At 34.3% G+C, this 17,329-nt stretch overlaps 5 protein-coding genes across 5 annotated transcripts in view; 3 read left to right on the top strand and 2 right to left on the bottom strand.

Annotated features, from left to right (window-relative positions):
* Positions 1-992, bottom strand: part of LOC102601428 (ribonucleoside-diphosphate reductase small chain A) — a 9,232-nt gene extending 8,240 nt beyond the window's left edge. Inside the window, exon 1 of the mRNA XM_006339352.2 lies at positions 688-992. Coding sequence (XP_006339414.1) covers positions 688-841 — 154 coding nt within the window. The 5' untranslated portion in view covers positions 842-992. The remainder of the gene's footprint in view (positions 1-687) is intronic.
* Positions 993-3,411: 2,419 nt separating this feature from the next.
* Positions 3,412-5,632, top strand: LOC102601759 (endo-1,3;1,4-beta-D-glucanase-like). Its single transcript, XM_006339353.2, has 7 exons — positions 3,412-3,607; positions 3,746-3,767; positions 4,371-4,491; positions 4,700-4,790; positions 4,876-4,968; positions 5,051-5,151; positions 5,251-5,632. Exons 1-7 carry the CDS (start codon positions 3,460-3,462, stop codon positions 5,389-5,391), a joined length of 717 nt encoding a protein of 238 aa, XP_006339415.1. The 5' UTR covers positions 3,412-3,459; the 3' UTR covers positions 5,392-5,632.
* A 680-nt stretch (positions 5,633-6,312) lies between these two features.
* LOC107062180 (uncharacterized) lies at positions 6,313-6,936 on the top strand. Its single transcript, XM_015312524.1, has 2 exons — positions 6,313-6,681; positions 6,766-6,936. The coding sequence occupies exons 1-2, from the start codon at positions 6,313-6,315 to the stop codon at positions 6,934-6,936; spliced, it is 540 nt and encodes a 179-aa protein (XP_015168010.1).
* A 6,209-nt stretch (positions 6,937-13,145) lies between these two features.
* On the top strand, positions 13,146-14,843 carry LOC102602095 (endo-1,3;1,4-beta-D-glucanase-like). The gene is made up of 7 exons (XM_006339354.2): positions 13,146-13,398; positions 13,497-13,518; positions 13,754-13,877; positions 13,968-14,058; positions 14,148-14,237; positions 14,372-14,472; positions 14,557-14,843. The coding sequence occupies exons 1-7, from the start codon at positions 13,242-13,244 to the stop codon at positions 14,695-14,697; spliced, it is 726 nt and encodes a 241-aa protein (XP_006339416.1). The 5' UTR covers positions 13,146-13,241; the 3' UTR covers positions 14,698-14,843.
* Positions 14,844-15,702: 859 nt separating this feature from the next.
* LOC107062182 (uncharacterized mitochondrial protein AtMg00810-like) lies at positions 15,703-17,292 on the bottom strand. The gene is made up of 2 exons (XM_015312527.1): positions 15,971-17,292; positions 15,703-15,825 (listed from the first exon to the last, which is right to left on the bottom strand). Exons 1-2 carry the CDS (start codon positions 17,141-17,143, stop codon positions 15,703-15,705), a joined length of 1,296 nt encoding a protein of 431 aa, XP_015168013.1. The 5' UTR covers positions 17,144-17,292.
* Positions 17,293-17,329: the final 37 nt, after the last annotated feature.

Consider the following 17,329-nt stretch of genomic DNA (forward strand, 5'->3'; position numbering starts at 1 on the left):
CCCCCAACCCCCACCACCCTGGAACCCCCACTCCCCATATCATCTTGCCTCCATAGTGTTTTGTTGGATAATATATAAATGCCCTTGGGATAATATTTGCTTGCTTACTTACCAAACACTAGAAAATAAATAAGAAACCCACTTGTTTTCCAAGAAAACATTTTCTAGTAAATCATTTTCCATGGAGAACATTTTCCTTCATACCAAACACATCAAAAAATTCACAATTCACATGCCCAACTCAGAATATAGATGAATAATGCAACTAAATTTCAACACTGACAGTGAAAAACATGGGAAAACAAATAAAGGAACAATTTTTTTGAAAAAATATTGGAACTTCAAATATACACATTATCAGCAGAGGAACCATTTATGCAGAGCAAACTTTACAGGAAAAAGTCACCAACTCATCATAAACAAACAAATAGGTGTAAGTGACATGAACAACTAAACAAACACAAATTTGCATAATCAATTCAGTTACATACAAATAATTCAACCAAATTCCAACATTAACAAACACACACACACAAAAGGGGGAAACAAACAACACAATACCAGCCAAGAAAACCATATAAAGCAACAAACTTTGCAGGAAAACAAAGCACATGATGAACAAATAAGTAACACAATTTTGCATAACTAACTCATGAAAAAAGCAAGGACAAAAAATATAGGGATTACCAGCCCAGAAACTGGCTACTGCTTTCTTGTACATTTCCCAAAGTTGTGGGTATCTAATAGGAAAGGTGCAGTATTTTTGGGATTGTTCTTTCAAGATTGGTTCTTCTTCTTCTTCTTGCAACACACTTTCTGTTCCATTTTTCAAAGAACCCATTTTTTTCTAACTTCCCCTCTTACTCTTATCCAAATTTCGTATCTTTACCACTCTTTTACGATAAACTAAACAAGTTTAAATGTGAAATTTAAAGGTTTTTTCTTGGCTTATGAAGAAAAGACAAACAAAACCCTCCCGCAATATTTTATAAATCGACAGGTTTTGGTAGTTACTTCAAATACTGTCCCGCAGAAATTGAAATTTTATGTGATTCTATAACACGTGTTTAATTTTAACAGGGACTACCATCTATGCTCAATTTCAATTAGAATTTTAGGAGGCTACTCACCCTACGGTAGTTCATACATATATAATGAATATTATTAAAAAACATTTTAAATATTTCATAAATTCATGAATATTTATCAATTTCAAATCATCTTAGTTTGATAAAATACGACCAGTAGTTCAGGCATATATTATGAATATTATTAAAGACATCTCAAATATTTCATAAATTCATGAATATTCATCAAATTCAAATCATTTTTTTTCTTTTTTTTTTTGTCTTTTTTTACGACCATGGATAAATATGAGAGAAGAATCAAGGAGAATTGTACCCCGTATTGATTAATCAATAAAATATTCTTGTTTCTTCATCTTTTTATGATTTCAATTTATTTTTTGTCACTTTAAAATTTGTTGTAAACGACTATGCTTTTTTCCCGTAAATTCTTCCTTTTTATTATGTGGAATATCATGTTCTCTCGATGTATCCATTCGTTATGCCATAAAATAATTGTGTACGCCGTCGTTTGAAGAGTTCGAAATTTAAATGATGTGTGAAAAAAAAGATTGAAATAATTTGTAAAATTAAAGTTTAATTAAAAGCACTATTTCATCTGCTTAAACGGCTTCATTGTAACGTCCGTTAACAATTAGGAATTCTTAAAACTAGGGCATACCCCATTTTTGCCCTAGTTCATCTTGTTTTTTCTTAAATTTTCTCTCGTTTTTTATATTGTACTAGAAGATAATTCATGTTTCAAGTGTTTGGAACGTCAATTTTTTTTATACTATATGATATTTGTTATTGTGTAGATCATCCTAGGATCAAGACACTAGGAACTCTTGAAAATTGTTTGATAAAGAGAAGTCCATTGTTGAAAAAGATATACTACTTTATACAACAAATAATGTGAGATCTGCTATGCATACTAATGTTAGGTCTACCTAGTTCCTTGTTAAGGGGAACTCTACATGAGAAAGATGTTTTGAGAGAAAAATTAAATGAAATTAAGAATATATTTCCAGTTTAAGACTTATTTGTATTCTCTTGTCCTCGTTTTTATTTTGGAAATGTTACATAGTTGATTTGATTTATTGGATTTTATGTAATGTTAATTTTTTGTTTATTGTAGTTGCACTTTTTTTAAAATTATGTATTACTAGTTTTTATGTATTGTTTAATGCATTATGCAATTATTTTTTTGACTTTTAATGTAGTTTCTACGTATTTTAATAATAATATGGAATGTTATTTCTATTAATTACGTCTATAATACTTGTCAATTCTAATATGTTTAAACAATATAATCTAAGTCCACAATTTGTTTAGATTAATGACATCATAATAAATTAAAAATATAAATATATTCATCAAAATCTTTATTAATTAGCAACACTAATGTCCTCAATATCAGTTTTAGATAAATATATTGAAGGTTTGTTAAGTAACATGGTTTTGATGTTAGTTCTCTATTCGTTATTTATGTCTTGCTTGCGTTCAATAAGACGTTGTGATTTCACTCATTGATGTGTCCATTCGCGACATAAACCACAATAATATTCACTTAAATTCGAGAGCTTTACCTCACAAAAAATATATTATTTGTTTTCTATTTATCGTAATTTTTAAAAATAGTTATCTCAAAAAAAAATTATTTAAATTTTTTAAAATAAAATAAAAAACTTTTTACCCATTTTACGTACAATTATAGTAATTATTCATGAAATCTATATACACTTTGAGATAACAAATAAATATAGTAAATATTCAATCAAATAGATTATATCTCAAGGTAAAATAATAAAAAAGAAGCCTATAAAAACGTAAACCGTAAATAATTTGAGATAAAGAGAGACGAGAGTTATCATTTAGCCATCATTAACGTAAGTGGTTACGTAGTCCCCCACCACTAGAAATTAAACTAATGCCTTTGAAAGTTCATATTTTTCATTCTGTTCCGTGTCTGGTACTCACATTAGAGCTTGACTAAATTTAAATTTGCGTCGGAAACCCTAACAAACAGGGGTGGAGCCAGCCTTCTATTAGGGGGGTCATCTGAACCCCTTCGGCGGAAAATATTACTATTTATACATGGTTAAAATTATTTTTATGTATATATAGTAGATGTCGAACCCCCATCGGTTAGTTCATGTGTTTAGTTTTTCAGATTTTGAACCCTTATTAAAAATTATAGCTCCGCCACTGCTAACAAATGCGATTATATACTGAATCTGAGACTTGTGATTAAGAACGAAAGAGCAGTTACTACTACTGCACCATGACCTTTGGTGTTGATTAATGATATTAATATAGTATTGTCTCATTCCAATGTGTAATGTAACTTTGACATTTCCTCTAATCGGCAAAGAATCCTATTTTTTGTGCAAAAATGTCAGGAGCAGAATGTATGAAGAATCCACCAACCCTCAACTCAGCTTCTGGAATTGGAAATTTACAAGAGATTGGAGGGCTTAGCAGCTATGTTAGTGGATCTATTCATTCCAAACTTGCCATTCTTCTCATATCTGATGTATTTGGTAAACATCAACTATATACTTAATAAGTTTGAAAGTCTTCATTGGCGTTGTAATTACATATTAAAGATAGTAACTTTAACTTCTTGGTTTATCAGCTAGTATTAATTCTTATTTATACTGTGTGATTGGTTTTTGCAGGATATGAAGCTCCACTTTTGAGGTAAGTACAGAGTTCCCTGTCTCAGATTTGATTCAACCCTATTTATTATGTCTACTATTTATTTTTGGCAGAAGTTTATTCAAAATTTGAATTGAGAGTGTCTAATCGGAACACTTTATTAGGATTGGAGGCGTTCAATTGAAACAAGGCTTAGTTTGAGTGTCTAAATGGAATATCCTGACACACTGCAGACCATGTATTAAGTCCTTTTTTACTTTCAAGATTTCCATGTGAAAGAACCTAAGCATCCAACCCAAGACCTTAAGGCCAGATCTTGAGGCAACGGGTGGTGTAACTCGGGATCCTAATGATGAAAACATGTTTGACTTCCAATAGGCCTCATGACACTTCAATATCCATCTTTGTTTATATTTTGGTATTTTTCATTTATGGAGTGATAGCCAAAGGACCAGAGAAACTTCCCACTTATGACTGGGTATAGAACCAATGGGTGATGCACTGATGCTTGGTTACAATTTTGAATCCGTTATTATGTGTTTGCTCTAGTTTTTTGTTGTTTTTGATGTTGAAATGGTTTTTCTTTATCCATGGACAATGAGTTTCGACATATTGGGCGTGCTTTGTTTGTGCAATATAATTCAGGAAGCTAGCAGATAAAGTTGCAGCTTCAGGGTACTTGGTGGTTGTTCCTGATTTCTTCTATGGTGAACCTTTGGATCGCGAGAAACATGACTTACAGACATGGTTCAAAGATCATGGCATTGTTAGTACCCTCCCTACCTTGTTGTGATTTGTGAACTTCTTAATTTCAAAGAATATAAGGGACTGCAACACTTGAAACTATTAAGAGTACTATTAACTTCGCGGAAATAGGAATATTAATGAATTGAGTAATAGAAATGCCTCTTGTGTAAGTTAAGTTTCTTTTTCAAGAGTATTAGACATTGAATTGGTTCTTAAAACTCTTTTAGGACAAAGGATGTGAAGATGCTAAAGTAGTGGTTGAATCTTTGAAGAGTAAAGGTGTTTCCGCGATAGGGGCAGCAGGCTTTTGCTGGGGAGGTGAAAATGAATTATGTATTTCACTTCTGAACTATAATACATTGTCTTGTTTTTTCATAGTTCTTCGTCTATTTTGGTTCATCAGGAATGGTAGTTTCTAAATTGGCGAAATACGAGAGTACTATTGATGCTGCAGTTATCTTGCATCCTGGTCCTATTACAGTTGATGACATAAATGGTACATTCTTTGATTAATTTCTCATCTCGTCCTGCATAGTACTTGTATGACTACGCGCTGATAATCTTGTTTTTTTTATCAGAGGTAAAAGTTCCAACTGCAATATTAGCAGCTGAACATGACCATATTTTCCCTCCTGACCAAGCAAAGCTACTAGCCAATGCTTTATCCGCGAAACCTGAGGTAAGTTGTATCTTTTAAGCATTTAGACATGTAGAAGAAGATCATTATATGCAAGTTTACTATTAGATTCATGTGTATAACTGATACTTAATTGTGCAGATTGAAAGCTTTGTGAAGATATTTCCAGGGGTAGAACATGGATGGACAGTTCGATACAACGTTGAGGATGAATCGGCTGTCAAAGCAGCAGAAGAGGCTCACTCAGATATGTTAAACTGGTTTACCAAGTTCATCAAGTGAAAAAAACTAAGGAGATTGTCATAATTCCTCAAGGGAAGTGAAAATAGGTCACAATAAGTACTGTATTTGCTGTTATAAAGATGAAATCAAGATTATGGTTTTAGCTTATGATGCATATTTCTCTCAAACCCCCTTTCATATATGTGTTCAAATCTAAGGGCGTTCTGGTGAACATTATGCACTTGTAAGAATAGGTAACATGTTACTTGTCGTTGGTTCAATTGCATTATATCTTATCGTATCACCTTCTATTTTGTGATATTAGAGAATCAACATTCATGCAACAAATCTTTTTAAAACTTTTCAAAAGAGCGTGACTCTTTAAATTTAGTTGAACAGTATTTTTACTTGGAAGTCTCCTAGAATGTCAGTATAAAGATTCCAAGAGGCATTGGTGCAGCACAACAGGGGATCAGTAGATGTGAATCAATAAGTTTTAGGTTCAATTTTAGTAGTGACAAAATATTAGGCGATTTCTTCTTATCTATCATACTTTAGGTTTAAATTTTAGTAGTGACAAAAACTATTAGGCGATTTCTTCTCATCTATCAGTCTATGTGACAGAGTTTTCTGATACCTGTTGATGCCTTGATGGTATAAGTTGGTATATATCTCGTGAATTAATCGAGGTGCACACAAGCTGACTCGCGTACGGTGATTATTTTTTTTTAAAATGTTTGCAATCAGATCTCATGATCTCCTAAGCCAGCAGACTTCATGCAACATACATATTTTTTACTTATTAGAGTTATAATTGATAAGTATGGTATTTAGGTATTAGTTAATGTATCTACTAAGGGTTTTTTTATGTAATTGTATATGTATAAACTCTTGTATAAATACCTAAATATATGATCAATGAAGGTCACGCTAGGTTCTACTTTACATGGTATCAGAAGCCAAAAAAAAAAAAAACTAGGTATGCCAAGAACTTCAGCCGCTGCCATTGTGTCTGTTACTTCAGCGACAATGCTACCATCCCTATCGTTTAACCCTACGCATCAACTCTCAATCAAACTGACTTCAACGAACTTCTTACTTTGGCGAACTCAATTTTTGCCTATGATTCGTGGTTATGGATTAGAGCATCATCTTGATGGCTCTCAACCAATTCCAAAAAGATTTCTTGGTGAAAATCAATTGAATCCTTTGTATCAGAATTGGGCACGTCAAGATCAAATAGTTTTGAGTTGGATTGTGGCCTCTGTTTCAGAGAGTGTGTTACCACAAATAGTAGGTGTTGAGACGTCTCGTGCAGCCTGGGAAAAATTGATTTCGGCGTATGCTACGGCATTGAAGTAAAAAAATCGTGAATTGAAAAATCAGTTATACACTATTCGTCGTGGTTCTGATTCGATTGAGATGTATATTCAGAAAGCTAAGAGTATAGCTGATCAACTTGTTGCTTTACAACATCCCATTAATGAGGACGATCTTGTTGAGTATGTTAAAGGTGGCTTAGGTGTGTCTTATCGCCCTTTTACACGATCTATTGATGCGACACAGATTGATGTATCTATTGATACACTATATGGTCTCCTTTAGACGGAAGAGAGATAACTCAAGAATGAAGAATCTGCAATAATTGCGCCAACTGCTCACTATGGAATGGCTCAACCTCAGCGAGGGCGGGGTTGGGGCCGTGGCAATGGCAACCGAGGACGTGGTAGGGGTGGCTACTTTGCTTCTCCATCACCACCTGGTCATGGGTTCTCTACTTCAGTACAAACTGTTGCCACAAACAACCAGTTCAATAATCCAGTCACACAAGCAGCACCACTGGATAATTCTACCATCAGTTGTTATAATTGTGGAGGACTCGGACATGTGTCTCGTGTTGGCCCTTCACCGAGGACCGAAAATGCTAATCGTGGTGTTAATAAACCATCTTCTAATCTTGCTAGCACCTCTTCACAACCCTCCCAATCTTGGCTTATGGACAGTGGCACCACACACCATCTTACTGCTAATCTTGACAACCTCGTTATTCACTCCGAATGGTTCTAAATTACCTATCTCTCACATTGGTTCTTCTTCTTTGCATGTTCCAGGAGCCTCTTTCAATTTAAACAATATTTTGTGTGTCCCTACCGCTAAGCAAAATTTAATTTATATTCGTTCTTTTGTTAAGGCTAATAATGTTTCTTGTGAATTTTTTCCTGTCTATTTTCTTGTGAAGGATTTGGCAACGAAGGCTCCGTTGTTCAAAGGCCCGAATGAAGATGGTCACTATACCCTTCCAGCGTCTCCATTGTAGTCTCCTGTCAAGTCATACTCTGCAACATTGGGAGACTGGCATGCTCGGCTTGGCCATGCTTCTCCTTCCACAGTTCATCGTTTAGTTTCTAGTAATAATTTAGGTTCTGATAGCTCTATTAGTTTACGTAGTTCATTGTGTCAGGCTTGTGTAAAGAGCAAAATTCATAAGTTGCCTTTTTCAGTGTCTGAATATTCAGCTCGTGGTCCTTTAGATTTGATTTGTTCGGATGTTTGGGGTCTAGCCCCGGAAATCTCAAATGATAGTTTTCGTTATTATGTTATATTTTTTTGATCACTTTAGAAAATATTCTTGGATATATTTTATTAAGAACAAATCTGATATGTTTGATATTTTTCATCAATTTCGTTTATTGGTTGAGAAATTTTTCGGTCGTTCCGTTAAATAATTTCAGGCAGATTGGGGAGGGGAGTTTCAAGCCTTGACTTCCTATTTGCGCACACATGGGATAACACAACGTGTTTCTTATCCATATACCCCTGAATAGAATATGTGTGCCGAAAGGAAACATAGACATGAAACTGAAGCTGGTCGTGCGCTTCTTTTTCACTCCCATGTCCCTTCTAAATTTTGGACAAACGCATTTGAAACAGTTGTCTTTGTTATCAATCGTCTGCCCACTCCTCGGTTAAATCATCAAACTCCATATGAAATTTTGTTTGGTGACAAGCCTGATTACAATCAATTATGTGTTTTTGGTTGCTTATGTTATCTTTGGCTTCGTTCTCATTCGCAAAATAAATTAAGTCCACGTTCAACTCCCTGCGTCTTCCTTGGCTATAGTCGTACTCAGAAAGGTTACAAGTGTTATAATCGTGTCTCTAACAATTTTTTTGTCTCACGTCATGTGTTGTTTGATGAATAAGTATTCCCCTTTCAAGAAATCGATGGTGTGTGTGTCGCGTCTACTAAGCCTGAAACAAGTCTCTTTTGTTATTCCTACTCCTCATATTGTTCCAGCTGCACATATGCATCCACTAATATCACAACCTCTACCACCTGCCATCCAAGAACCCACATCAACTCATTCGCCATTCTCTGTGCACTGTTCTCCTGCACAATCTCCATCACGTGCCTCTCTTGTTTCACTTGGTACTGGTCCACATAATACACAAATGCAAGGCCTTGATAATTTGATTGGTGGTGATGTTATTGATTCTCCAGATGACTCTAATTCTAGTGGTGCTATTTCATTGGATGTAGTCACACCTATTCAAAATCATCCATTGGTTACACGAGCGCAAATAGGAAATCTTAAGCCCAAACGTATCCAGTCCTTCTTTACCTCATGTAGCCTTGCTCTTGATCCCACATGTTATACTCAGGCTATTAAAATTCCTGAATGGCGATCTGCTATGTCTACGGAATATAATGCGCTCATTGCAACTGGTACTTGGAGGTTGGTTCCACCTCATCAAGCTACGAATATCATTGGTTGTAAATAGGTTTTCAAGACAAAAAAAAAAGAGACCAGATGGCTCCATTGAACGACATAAAGCCAGATTAGTTGCCAAGGGTTTCCATCAACTCTCGGGAATTGACTTTGATGATACTTTCAGTCTTGTTGTCAAACCTACAACGATTCGACTATTTCTTTCTATTGTCGTGTCAAAGGGATGGATTGTTAATCAAGTTGATATCTCTAACGCATTCTTGCATGGTAAGCTAGAGGAGGATGTATACATGGCTCAACCACCAGCTTTTGTTGATCCTAATCACCCTAATTACATATGCAAGCTAGAGAAGTCTATTTATGGTCTTAAACAGGCTCCTCGAGTATGGAATAAATGTTTGACGGATGCCTTGTGTGAGCTTAGTTTCCAAGGCTTTAAAACAGATTCTTCACTCTTTTTTAGAACCTTGGGCACTGAAAAACTATTTTGTTTGATCTATGTTGATGACATTATAGTCTTGTGCACGTCTATGCATCTTGTTTCTTTATTGCTTCAACAGTTAGAAATGCGATTCTCCTTGCGGAACTTGGGCAAGCTTAACTTCATTTTGGGTATTGAAGCTACATGGCGATCTGATGGGTTGTTGTTACATCAGTCTAAATATATATATGATCTCTTAGAAGGTAGTAACATGTTAACTTGTAGTGTTATTTCTACTCACATGTGCTCGACAATAAACTGCACAACAGTGACAACACTCAATTCCTTGATGAAAGTCTTTATCGAAGTATTGTTGGTGGCTTACAATATCTCACTTTCACTAGACCTGATATTTCCTTCTCGGTGAATAAAGTTTGTCAATTCATGCATAGTCCGACAGAGAAACATTGGGCAGCAGTTAAGCGTATATTGAGATGTCTAAAATCCACTTCTTCTCATGGTATTCTCTTTCAAAACAGAACTCTCAGCAATTACAAGGATATTGTGATGCTGATTTGGGAGGAAGTATAGATGATCGGAAGTCTACTACTTGTTTTGCAATTTTCTTAGGTTCGTCGCTTGTTTAATTTCTTGGTGTTCTCGCAAACAACGATTTGTCTCGCGCTCTACTACTGAGGCTGAATATCGCTCTCTTGCTGCTGCCACCAGTGAACTTCTATGGATTAGTCTATTGTTGAAAGAAATTGATCTTTCTTCTGGTTCCTTGCTTTCATTGTGTGATAATTTAAGTGTAACCTATCTTACAGCTAATTACCCGGTGTTTCACTCTCACACCAAACATATGGAGATCGATTTTCACTCTATTTGAGATCTTGTACAGGAAAAAGGAACTTCGGGTTCAATATATTTCTTCTCATGATCAGCTTGCGGATATTCTTACCAAGCCTCTCTTGAAAGATCGTTTTTGTGATTTACGTGGCAAGTTGAACCTTATACCTGGTTCAACTTGAGAGGGAGTGATAAGTATGGTAGTTAGGTATTAGTTAATGTATCTACTAAGGGTTATTTATGTAATTGTATATGTATAAATACCTAAATATATGATCAATGAAGGTCACGTTGGGTTCTACTTTACAATAATGACATTTTCAAGGCAATTATTAGACAACCCAAGCACTACATATACAATATCTCTCCTTTATTCAACCAAATTAACCGGGTTTTTTTTGCTAGTCAAAGATAGTATAGTGTAAATACCGCTTTCATAGGAATTGATACAAATAATATTTTAAATAAAATCTATTTACTATTATTCAATAATTAAAACATGAATTTTTGTGGTTATGAAGCACGATTATCGACTAAAAATGTAAATAAAGATAATTGACAATGAATAAAGGTTACTACCTCTATGCAAAATCACGGTAATAGACAAGACAAGTGCAAGATCATAATTAGGGGGTCGGAAGGGTTTTTCATCTGAATCCCCTCGATAAAAAAATACACTAAATATATAAGATAATTTTTTTGTTTTTCAATAGATGTGATTCAATAGTCCAACAAGAAATTTCAGAAGCTGATTAAAGGATTTTTTTTTTGTGATATTATAATCATAAATATACTATATACCATAATATTTGTGTGGTTATCGATTTGTGAAACTTGTAATCTTAAATATATTATATAGTTACAATTAAGAACTTGCTGCTGAATGCAAAATGGGAAGTTTAACTAAAGTCAAATGGTTTCAAATATAAAATTGTACTCCTCGTCCAAAACAATTAATGTTTTAGCCTCTAAAACTTTGTCCAAAATACTAATGGATCATGAGTAATTAAGATGAATATGATTTAAAAAATTAATTAATTTTTTAAAGCAAATAGGACAAGTAAATAGACCATTAAAAAAAATGAAGCGTCGTGCATCATGCTTTTGAGAAATCAGTATATTGGCTATTATCGTAGTCCGTAGAGGTATATTAATAATATAAGAAAGAATATTCAGAAAGCACACTAAGTTATACTTTATACACCTTTCTCCTTGTCGTTTTTTATGAACCTGGCTAATTCAATTTAGCACAAAACCAAAATATTACAATCTTTTAATTAAAACGAACAAAATTAAAGAATATACAAATTATTTGGTGTCCCTTTGCATTTTAGAAAAAGAATAAAGTAAAGGAGTTAAATAAATACAAGATCAATAAATAAATATAAAATTAGAGAAGAACCATATGCTTGCTGTCAACTATAAAACAAATAAGCAAAAAATCTGACGTGAGAGGTGACGGTAATTTAGTCCGGTTTATAATATAATAAAATTTTGAGAGAGAGAGAGAGAGAGAGAGAAAGCGTCTTCTTTTTCAAATCAGAAAAAAAAATTAAGTAAGAATTATGCATGTCAATTAGATAGTAAATTTTTATAATAAAATTGATAATTTGATAAAAATAATAACTTAAAATAAAGTATTTGGCCCGAGAAGTCAAAGTACTAGATTAGATGGTTAAATTTATGTAAAAATTACATAAATCTCGTAGTGTTAAGAGTAAATTATATTATCATTATTTATTTCTCTAATTATAAAAATTCCTTAAATTTATAGTATCTCGGATACATAAAAAAAACTTGTAGATACATAGCTCATGAGTTGCGAATGGTATATTACTTAATGGAAGGGATGTATCCTAAAAGGAATAGGGATGTATCCGAGAGGGGAGGAATGTTTCCGAGAGGAAATAAGGATGTATCCGAGAGAGTATTTTTGTAATTTTTTAAATGGTGGAAAATTTTAGAGATTATGATAAAATAAGATGCGTATTTATATAATTTTTCCAAAATGATTTTTGAACTATACAAAATAGCTTATAGTTACCTTTAATTAATATTTTTGAGTTTCATTATTAACATAATGAATTAGCCTTTATTTACTTTTTATAATTGTCCGTTCAAATAATTAGTAAATATATATTTTTATACATTGACTAGTGACAGTAATTACTTTTGGGCCAATAACTAATTAGGTAAATAATCTATTTTCAAATGTCGAAAACTTATCATCCGACGCCACGTGAAAAGAAGCGGCTAGATTTTCAACATCTTTTTTTTTTGACCCCAACAGTATTATATTATACGTGCATTAAAATAATATTTTTTCTATCCTAATTTATGTGACACATTTCGTTTTTCGAGAGTCAAACAGTTTAAGTTTGATTGAGAATTTGCTCATGGAATCTTCAATTTTTTTAAAATGAAATTTATATATTTATAAACTGCATAAAAAGTACTATAAGTCTCAATAATTGATAATTCAAAATAATTAAAAGATATATGAAAAAATTACGGTCAAAGATAGACTCGTTTGAATTTCGAAATTCGAAATGTGTCACATAAATTGGGACAGAGGGAGTAGCAAATTTGTCTTTGAATTGTGTGAATATTATATTTTGATCATTGGATCGGATTGGATGCTAATTGTCTTTTGAAATATGAACAAAATTTAACTTATTTTAATCTGCAGGTATTGAAAAATTATGATGGATGTTCATGTGGTTATTCACTGTAGCTCACTTTGATGCCCAAGTAAATGAGGTCATTACAGACTCTGTGTCCAAGTAGTTTTTAACACTTATAAATAGTCTTAAAAATTGATCATTTCTCTCAATCGATACACATTTTCTTGTTATTTTAGTTTAGTACTTGGCTTTAATTTTATAATAAGTAACATTGTTAATATTATTATGTCGGGTCCTGAGTGTTGTGAAAATCCACCAAATTACCTGAGCGGCGGAGGAGGAGGAGGAGCTGGTCATGTCCAACAATTTGGAGGCTTCAACTGTTATCTTTCTGGTCCTGTTGATTCCACCCAAGCTGTAATCCTTGTTTCTGATGTTTTTGGTAACTTCTCCTTTTTGTTTGCTAATTTTAAGTTTTTGTAAACAATATTTAGTATCGAACTACTAAGTATTGGCTTTATTTTTTTTGTTAATATGCAGGATATGAAGCTCCAAAGTTGAGGTAAGGATTGCAGTAATAAACGTGTCCTTTTAATTTGACCTTAGCTAATATCGATCTCTGTCCTCCAATTTTGAATGTGCATACTTAAACTGATATAAAGTTGAACAAATAGATACACAACATCCTACATGACGTCCTATGTTTATGTGTTGTGACTTGGAGGTAGCTATATTTGGATAGATCATATTCTTCAAACTGATAGATATATATATATCCTTTGCTTTCAAAATTATAGAAAGCTTGCAGACAAAGTTGCAGCAGCTGGCTTCTATGTAGTAGTCCCTGATTTCCTTCGTGGAGATCCCCGTATACCTAATGATGAGAAGCCTTTAGAAGTATGGATAATAGATCATGGACCGGTGAGTTCCTATTTCTAATATGGATAGATAGCTCAGGTAGTATCAGATTTCATGTTTGCACTTTTATCTGATGTATTATTGTTGCTACAGGATCAAGGATTTGAAGATGCAAAACCAGTTATTGAAGCTTTGAAGAGCAATGGTGTAACAAAAATCGGAGCAGCAGGCTTCTGTTGGGGAGGTCATTCTTCTTGCTCTGGTTACAACTTACAACTTCTTTTCATCTTTGTTAAAGTAATTTGCTAAAGAATTACTTTGAATTCGTTCCAGCTAAGGTAGTCGTGGAACTAGCAAAATATGCTTATATCCAAGCTGCAGTGCTATTGCATCCTTCATTTGTTGTTGTAGATGATATGCACGGTATGATTTTGCTACTACATCTTCTATAGCACGCATTTCATAATGTAATGCAGTATCAGGGCTAATTTTTCATATTTAGCATTTTGATCTTTTCATTTGTGAAGTCGTAAGTCTCTATTGTTGTTGTGTTTCAGCTGTTAAGGTTCCAATCTCAATATTGGGAGCGGAGATTGACAGAAGATCTCCACCTGAGCTTGTCAAGCAATTTGAGATGGCCTTAAATGCAAAGCCTGAGGTAGGAATTCGAGTACATAGTTTACCAACAATACAGGTTTCAACAGAGAATGAATTGGATGTTTATGGTGCTTTTTTCGTGCAGGTTGATGCATTTGTGAAGATTTTTCCTGGGGTTACACATGGCTGGTCCGTGAGGTACAATGATGAAGATGAATTGGATGTAAAATCTGCTGAAGAGTCTCATCAAGACATGTTGGGATGGTTTGAGAAACATCTTAAGTGAAATTTGCTTTCACTGTAATGACATGTGTTTTCTTTGTATGTTTTTGGTAATAAGGTTTGGAGGGTTTTCTTTGTATGCAAAATGAGTGTTGTTTGTGTTTGGTTTATGAGATAATTTGTGAAAGAACACTTGTTTGCCAATCCAAATTGACAGTGAGAATTTCACTTAAATGTGGACTGTGGTTGTGTTTATAAAAAACATAAAATAGGTTAAATTTGAAAAAGAAAAATAAAGTGGAAGTGAAAACAGGATTTTGGGTGTTCTCTAAATGTCAAACACAATTTCTTGGAATTTTCAAGACCAAACGTTGATTTTCGAAAGAACATAAAAAATTATCATAGCCATACAGGGCTGTTTTCCTTGTAGACACACATGAGGGGGGGTGGGGGGCTAGACTAATTAATGTCACTTGCTCAAACTTGTTGGGTTCGAAAGAATCATGGCATCATGCGGAAGCTTATAATTACAAATTATGTTGGTGATAAATTAGATTGCAAATAAAATATACTAAAAGCATATTATTAATATGGTTTGGTCAAGTAACCTACGTATTGAAAACTGTTAAATCCAGCAATTCTAAATAAGCTGGAGATGAAGAACAAACTGATTGAGAGAGAAGAAGAGATTCTGTATAGATTGAATTATCACTATTCTGCTTAACTGAAACAGATGCTTTACAATGCTTTATATAGAAGTTACTAGCTATCTAACTGAATAACAAACTCTAACTAATCTTCACGTGTTAATTAAAACTAATTGACAGCTAACTAACACTAATCGATAGCTAACTAACACTAATCAACAGCTGTACACATAACCAGCTGCTCAACATCCTCCCTCAAGCTAGGTGTATGAAAAACATTCTTCATTCCTAGCTTGGTAAGTAGATAGCTATGCTGCAAACATGTGAGTCCTTTAGTAAGCAAGTCTGCAGGTTGTTCTGTTGTATTTAAGTACACTGGTTGAACTATTCCCATTTGAACCTTCTCCCTGATGAAATGACAATCAAGTCTGCAAACATTTGGTAAGTAGATAGCTATGCTGCAAACATGTGAGTCCTTTAGTAAGCAAGTCTGCAGGTTGTTCTGTTGTATTTAAGTACACTGGTTGAACTATTCCCATTTGAACCTTCTCCCTGATGAAATGACAATCAAGTCTGCAAACATTTGGTAAGTAGATAGCTATGCTGCAAACATGTGAGTCCTTTAGTAAGCAAGTCTGCAGGTTGTTCTGTTGTATTTAAGTACACTGGTTGAACTATTCCCATTTGAACCTTCTCCCTGATGAAATGACAATCAATATCTATATGTTTAGTTCGTTCATGAAACACTGGATTGGCAGCTATCTGTATGGCTGATTTGCTGTCACTGTGTATGTGTACTGGCAACCTCACTTGAACCCCTAGTTCTTTGAAGAGACCAACCAACCACACAACCTCCGCCACTGTCGAAGCTAAGCTCCTATATTCAGCTTCAGCTGAACTCCTTGAAATGGTCTCCTGTTTCTTGGCCTTCCATGAAATTAGTGAGTTCCCATACACAACCATGTATCCGGTTATGGACTTCCTATTGTTTGGGCATGATGCCCAATCTGCATCACAGTATGCAGTAAGATGATTATCAGCAGTAGATGCCATAAGTATCCCTAAGCCTGGTGACTGTTTAACATATCTCACCACCCTTAACGCTGCATTCATATGGGATGTCTTGGGGTTGTGCATAAATTGACTTAGTAGTTGCACTGCGAATGCAATGTCTGGCCTTGTCATTGTCAAATAAAGCAATCTTCCAACCAATCTCTGATAAATTTCAGGTTCATTCAACAACTCATCCTGCTCATCAGTAGGAGGGAAATGTAAATCAAATTCTGCAGTTGTGAGCTTCTGATTCAACTCAACAGGAGAACCTACAGGCTTTGAACTAGATAACCCCATATCTGAAATCAGTTCAAGGCAATACTTTCTTTGATGCATAAGGATCCCATTGTTGTTTCTAGCAAATTCAATTCCTAAGAAGTATCTCAACTCACCTAGATCTTTAATCTTAAAGTTGTCTTGAAGAATCTTCTTTGTTTCCAAGATCAACTTGTGGTCATTGCCTGTGATCAATAGGTCATCAACATAAACAAGTACCATCACTAACCTTTTTTCTTGATGCTTTGTGAACAAAGAATAATCATAATGACTCTGCTGAAACCCTGAGTTGGCTAATGCTGTGGTCAGTTTGATATTCCACTGTCTGCTTGCCTGTTTAAGTCCATAAAGTGACTTTGTAAGCTTGCATACTGTCCCTGTCCCCTTCCCACTTTGATGGACAAATCCCAAGGGCAAATCCATGTAAACTTCTTCAGTCAAATCTCCTTGAAGAAAAGCATTGAATACATCCATTTGGTGTATCTGCCAATGCTGTGCAGCTGCTAAGGCTATGACTGATCGAACAGTCACCATTTTTACAACAGGAGAAAAAGTTTCCTGATAGTCTAAGCCTTCCTTTTGATTGTAACCCTTGGCTACCAACCTTGCTTTGAACCTATCAACTTCTCCATCTGCCCTGTATTTGATCTTGTACACCCATTTGCACCCTATGGCCCTCTTATCCTTAGGCAGGGTAGTAATCTCCCATGTATGATTGTC

Source organism: Solanum tuberosum, unplaced genomic scaffold (assembly GCF_000226075.1).
Source record: "Solanum tuberosum cultivar DM 1-3 516 R44 unplaced genomic scaffold, SolTub_3.0 scf00010, whole genome shotgun sequence".
NCBI lineage: Eukaryota > Viridiplantae > Streptophyta > Magnoliopsida > Solanales > Solanaceae > Solanum > Solanum tuberosum.

Coding starts and splice junctions, on each gene's coding strand:
- LOC107062182 (XM_015312527.1), bottom strand. CDS start 17,143: ATGGTGACTGTTCGATCAGTCATAGCCTTAGCAGCTGCACAGCATTGG. Junction 15,826..15,970: donor GTCATTTCATCAGGGAGAAG/GTTCAAATGGGA, acceptor ATCAGGGAGAAG/GTTCAAATGGGAATAGTTCA.
- LOC102601759 (XM_006339353.2), top strand. CDS start 3,460: ATGTCAGGAGCAGAATGTATGAAGAATCCACCAACCCTCAACTCAGCT. Junction 3,768..4,370: donor TATGAAGCTCCACTTTTGAG/GTAAGTACAGAG, acceptor AATATAATTCAG/GAAGCTAGCAGATAAAGTTG. Junction 5,152..5,250: donor CTTTATCCGCGAAACCTGAG/GTAAGTTGTATC, acceptor TTAATTGTGCAG/ATTGAAAGCTTTGTGAAGAT.
- LOC107062180 (XM_015312524.1), top strand. CDS start 6,313: ATGCCAAGAACTTCAGCCGCTGCCATTGTGTCTGTTACTTCAGCGACA. Junction 6,682..6,765: donor TGATTTCGGCGTATGCTACG/GCATTGAAGTAA, acceptor ATGTATATTCAG/AAAGCTAAGAGTATAGCTGA.
- LOC102602095 (XM_006339354.2), top strand. CDS start 13,242: ATGTCGGGTCCTGAGTGTTGTGAAAATCCACCAAATTACCTGAGCGGC. Junction 13,399..13,496: donor CCTTGTTTCTGATGTTTTTG/GTAACTTCTCCT, acceptor GTTAATATGCAG/GATATGAAGCTCCAAAGTTG. Junction 14,059..14,147: donor AGCAGGCTTCTGTTGGGGAG/GTCATTCTTCTT, acceptor AATTCGTTCCAG/CTAAGGTAGTCGTGGAACTA.